Source organism: Octodon degus, unplaced genomic scaffold (assembly GCF_000260255.1).
Source record: "Octodon degus isolate 3935 unplaced genomic scaffold, OctDeg1.0 scaffold00313, whole genome shotgun sequence".
NCBI classification, from domain to species: domain Eukaryota; kingdom Metazoa; phylum Chordata; class Mammalia; order Rodentia; family Octodontidae; genus Octodon; species Octodon degus.
Window position 1 is genome coordinate 669416 of NW_004524889.1, and position 6078 is coordinate 675493.

Here is a 6078-nt window from a genome sequence, read left to right on the forward strand (position 1 = left end):
CCTGTTGTGCCCCTGTGGCTAGATGTTCTGCTCCTGGACTAGCTGGGTGGATCTATCCTCTATGCTCTCTGCAGGGATTGCAGCTACAGGGTTACCCCCCAGTCATACATGCCAGGCCTGAGCTGTGCCTGGAGGGGGCAAGGTGGAGTAGGGGGGAGAGGAACCTCGTCCTCACACTCACTGGTTCTGGGCTAGGTCTGTGTCTGGGGGTTCCTGGAAAGCGGCAGAAATTCCTACTGGGCAGGCGGGGTGGGAGAGGTGCTGCGGAGAAGTCGGGGGCCTCCCAAGGGGGTGGGAAAGGGTCTGGCCCAAGCTGCACCTGGGCTGGGACTGTTCCCACAGGCACAGGGTAGCAGGAAGCTCTCCCACACGCTCACCAGACCTGGGCTACGACTGGGTCTGGTGGTTCCTGTAATGTGGCAGAAATTCCTGCTGGCCGGGCGGGGTGGAGGAGGTGCTGCAGAGTGGTGGGGGGCGTCCCAAGGGGGTGGGAGAGGGTCTGGCCCATGCTGTGCCTGGCCTGGGACTGGTCCCGCAGGCGCAGGGTAGCAGGATGCTCTCCCACACACGCACTGGACCTGGGCTAGGACTGGGTCTCTTATTGAGGATTTTCACTATATGTTCATAAGGTACATTGAACTGTACATTTTCTCCTTCAAAATTCTTTTGGTTTTGCCTTTAGAGTGAAATTGTTAACACAGAATACATTGGACTGTCTTCCAACCTCTTCAAGTTTTTAAAAAATTTGTGAGGAATTGTTTTTTTTCTTTTTAAATTTTTATAGAACTTACCATTGAATTCATTTTATTGTGGAATATTTCTTTTCAGAAATCTTTTGATTATTAATTAAATCTTATTAGTTGGCATAAAGTGTTTTTTTTTTTCTCTTTCATTCTGGGTATATTTCAATTACTTGTCCTTTCTTAGGGTTCTTGTAGGTAACCTAATGTACTAGTCTCCTTCCAGTTATTAGGACAAAATGCCTGACATCCACAATTATGCATTATTTGCAAACATACTAATAAAGAAATAGCAAAATGTATAATCATACTGTCTTTTCATTGACTTATATAGGTAATTACATTTACCTAAATTGTCTAAATTTCAATTGTTCTTTTATTGTTTCCTAAAATACTCTCCTTAGTATTGTTCTAGTACTTTATTACTGAGTCATTCTATTTATGTTTATCAAAAATATCTTAATTCATACTTCAGTATTCACTGAGAGTTTTGCTTTACAGAACGTTTGGCTGACTGCATTTTCATTTAGTACAGTATTTGAATGTATATTTTCCATTGATTTCTAGACTTCCAGTGATTCTGATGAGAAGTAAGGTATTCATCTTATTAGATTCCCTTATAAGTGGTGAGTTACAATTTTTTTTTGATGTCTTCAAGATTCTTTCCTTGTCATTGGTTTTTGTTGATTTGACTCCAATGTGTCTGGGTATAATCTGTCCATAATCCAGTGTAGTGTTGAGCTCCTTGGACATACAGGTTTATATTTTTCATGAAGTTTCTGAAGTTCCCCGCCCTTATTTCTTTGAATAGTATTTTTTTTTTCTTCTCTTTGAAGACTTTTATCATTTATGTGGTACTATTCTTATTGATCTCGCAAAAGTTTCTGAGTCTCTTTTGTTCATTTTTGTTTCTCTTCTTCAAACTGAATAAACTTAAATGTCTTGTTTCCAGTTTAGTAACCACTGTTTATTAGTTCAGATCTGCTATTCTTATAGTGAAGATTTAAATTTCATTTGCTAAACTTTTGAGAACATTTTTTTCATAATTTCTTGTTTATGTATATTTGAGTTTTTTATTCATTTCAATGAGAACAAAATAAAATAGCAATGAAACAATTTCAAAACAGGTTAGTAGGACAGTTACATTCATTGATACATTGCATATTGTTATCTTTGTTGTAGTTATTCAGAGGACAAGATGCAGACATGATATCTTGTCTAAAATAACATTAATACAAATCTTTCTTCTCAAATGAAGAAAACAGTTGTATATCTATCCTATCTTGTGTATACATAGATATAGATATAGACTTTAAAACAAAACGGTCATTTATTTATAGCCCCCTTGCAAGTTGTGCTGATAACACATTACTATTATGGACTATTGAACTGTACTGGATTAGTTAGCTGAATTCAAGAACTTATAAACTTTAGTCTGGAAACAAGTATGAAAAGGTCTTTTAAAGACATCTCCAAATACAGCTTCTCTAACTGCAGTGGAACACCCATCTATGACAAGACATAAAAAGGGGGGGGGCTTTCATAATTTCTATACTTTATCAATATTATTTTTAATGACACATTCTTCTCACACTTCGTTTAATTCTTTAAACCCATTCTGTATTAGTTCAATGAGTAAATTTATAATAGTTGACTTACTATCTTTGTCTAATATGCTCAACATTTGAATTTCTTAGTGACATTATCTATTACTGTGCTTTTCCTGTGGATTGGCCTATCTTTCTCTTTATTTAGTTGCTTCATAAGTATCTGTTGAAAACAGAAATTTAAATATATTTTTAATGTCTCAAAATCATATCACAATGAGGTTCATTGTTGCTTTTTTTAGTAGTTATTTTTTTCATTCAGTGATCCGTGAGGCTAATCTTGGTTGTATTTTTTATTGTGTGTAGTCAATAAGCTATCTACTGAGGTAAGTAAATATTCACATAATAATTGAAAAGATCCTTTGTGGAAGTCTGTCAAGAGATGTCTTCAGTGTTTTGGCAGATAGCATAAAATTCTTTATTTTTAAAATGTACAATTCTTTATAGCTTTCAATTCATCCTTGTAATGAGCTTCAAAGTCAGCTAGAGGTAAGAGATTAGAACTTTCTCAGATTAGAACTTTCTCACATAGTAAGTCTTACAGATGTGGTGGAAATGTATATTCTTGGAAAAATATCAATGTTTTTGGAACACCATGTAATTATATCTTTCTCAAGTGTTTTTCTAATTTATTTAAACATTAATTTTCTTTTAGCTTCTTTTTAAGGTTAAATGATGATTTCACTTCATATTACTATGTTATTAAAAATAAAATCATACAGAGTGACCTAGAGATGGTACTTTTGGAAACTTTTGAACTATTCTTTTCCCTCTTTTGGTTACTAAGCTAATCATTTCTCACAGCCCCCAGAATTGCTGTGCTATTTTTTTGTTTGCTTTCATTTTTATAGAAAAAATTATAAAGCTTATTTTAGAAAAATAGGATTACAGCAAGTAAAAATGTCATGATGCTTGTCTTCTTTCAGAGATTCATTAAATTAAAAAAAACTCCTTGGTTTGGCAAAATTTTATATCATTTTGAAATACCTGATAAAGTTCATATTTTGGCATAAGGATTTTTTTGGCCAGAGTTATCTATTATTTATGGAAAAGTAGATTTTTGGAGATCCTTAATCTACAATTTTTAAAAATGATTTGTACTATATTCTTAATTTCTCATAAGTAAATTTCCTATAATAAATATCTTAAGTGTGTCAATGCTGAATGTGCATAAGGCATGTTCATATCACCGTGATGAAGTAGTATTCCTTACAATTAAAATAAAGTATTCATGGTTTTACTTTTATTATCTCTTAAAAATAGAATATTGATTACTTTTCCTCTTCTTTTTATAGCCTATGACATTTTCATTTGTCCCACATCAAATTGGAACCTTTAAAATGAAACAGGCAATACAAGTTATTGGTCCAGTGGCAGACAAAAATTTGCAGTCTACATCAATGAAACCATTTTATCACATAAATTTAACTTTCAAAAGCACCTGTAAAGGTTGCACAGAAAAAGTTGTGATGAAAGTCAATCCTGGTATGCTAATATTTAACTTTCTTAGCTGTTAGCATGAATTAAAGTTATGTAGAAAGCCTTTCCAAATATATACATTTTATGTTATTAATTTTTAAATATTTAGTAGGTCTAAATTGAGGCCCAAAGATTTGTGTTTCTGCCAGTGTCTTAACAGATACTCTTACAATTCTGAGGGTCGCACTTTTGACTTAGTTACCTATGCAACTCCTGAAATATTTTTTAGCTTTTTATTTTATTATTTCTGCTATTGTGCTTGAATCTATACTATACTGTTCGTTTTCATTATTCCATAGATTTTCTTATTGCTGGTATTTTATCCACTTCTCTACCATGTTTTATGTATTGAACCTTGTTTAATAATTGATATACAGTTTTTTCCAAGCATAGGAATTTGTTTTGTATGAATCATTTTAATTTTTCATTGCATTATTTATTTTAGGATTAGCACTATATAGGTCCACATATTAATTTGTATTATCTGAACATGTTGCCTTTTTTTGAGAACTGGGGATTGAACTCAGGTTCTTGTGCTTGCCAGGCAAGTGCTCTATTCTACTGAGCTATCTTCCCAGCCTAGAACATGTTGCTTTTTGGTTTAGCATTCACATTAAATCCAATTATCTTGTGTGTTGATTCATTAATGGCTATCATTTTCAAAGCTGTAATTCAGATTATCATATATATTCTATTTAATTCTACAAAGGTATATCCCCTTTAATCAGTAATCCCACGGGACTGTTTGTTGCTAAAGACTTGAAAAAATATAAGAATTATGCACCTGTAGCAATGCTTCGATCAACAAGGACACACCTTCATGATCAGAAGTCAAATACAAAGTCAATGAAAGGTGCACTGATGGCTTTTCCTAATGACCGAGCTGCAAGTATCAGGCCAGCAGGATGTTATGAACAGTTCAGGTAACATGTAGTGTTAGAATTTTGAAAGACATGGACACCATAGTATGCAGAAGTCTGACTAGCTCCTGAAGTCAAAAATTAATGATGACAACATTAATATTTTATCTTCTCAGTATCTTTTATGAGAAGTGAGATAGTTGTTGAATGCCAGTTATTTAATGACTTCTCATTTTCTGTATATTTGTTGCAAAGTGAATGATGCATAAAGCAGTTCTTAAAACATACCAATGCAAAATATAGAAGAAATAAATAATCAACTTTGGAAGGTAACAGGTCTTCAGGATAGTCATATTTATTAAGTATGGTTGACACTTTCAGTTTATGTAATAAAGAAAAACAATTGTGAGTAACTAGTTGTTGTCAATATCTTTGTTTTCTCCCTCAGGGACACACATTTCCAATTACTTTGGCCAAACTTCCCAGGTTAGCATAGTAAGAGTTTATAAAACTCAAATTAAATTTATTCAAACCTCAAAGAAATTACTATTCCACCAATGTGTAGCTGGAAATCACACATATACACTGACGTCTTTATCTGGTCTGTGAACTGAGAAAATGTTTTTAAACTTTTGAGTCTGAAGTAGGTTTCAGACTACTTGTACTCTGCCTACTTGTAAGCTATTTATAGATTATATAAGTCTGATACAGTTCTGGGTTTTCTTCACTTGTCTGTTTTTCTTAAGACATTCATTCAGTAGACATGCTTAATTTTGCAGCCATTTTCTGTAATGCCATTTTATTTATCTACTGGGAAAGTTTTAAGTTTTCTTAGATTATCTTGCTACTTTTATTTTATAAATTCTACATAACTCGGAAGAATATAGGCAGTGTGTTACTATTGAAACTGTCCTACCAATTTGATTTGAAAAAATAAATAAATAAATTCTATCTACATGTATAATTTTAGAAATTTGACAAATGCAATAAAAATGTAACTCAAACTTTATTTTAAGTAATTATGTATTATAAAAATATATTTATTTCTGGCTCATTGTATACTTTCTTCCCTGCAGTGGATGCTTTTGGAAATATTTATATGTATTTTTCAATTCCTTCTTAAGTTTATATAAATATGTATATAGAGATATATAATCTCCTAATTTAGTATTAACACTTTATTACTGAGTTGATATTAAATAGTCAAAAATTACCAGAATGTTTAAATATCAAAGGTTAGCAATTCCCTTATATTCTATGGCCTTATTTATTTTTATCAGTGAATTTTTTTAACATTAGTAGAAAGAATTGAGTTGTTTTATTTCTGGTTAGTAATTAACAACTTTAAGTGATAAAAGATATTTTATTATAGTGTATTTGCATGTTACTAAT

At 32.5% G+C, this 6078-nt stretch overlaps 1 protein-coding gene across 1 annotated transcript in view; it reads left to right on the forward strand.

Annotated features, from left to right (window-relative positions):
- Cfap47 (cilia and flagella associated protein 47) overlaps nucleotides 1-6078 on the forward strand; it is a 529200-nt gene that overhangs the window by 31728 nt on the left and 491394 nt on the right. Inside the window, exons 9-10 of the mRNA XM_023707817.1 lie at nucleotides 3643-3832; nucleotides 4536-4749. Coding sequence (XP_023563585.1) covers nucleotides 3643-3832; nucleotides 4536-4749 — 404 coding nt within the window. The remainder of the gene's footprint in view (nucleotides 1-3642; nucleotides 3833-4535; nucleotides 4750-6078) is intronic.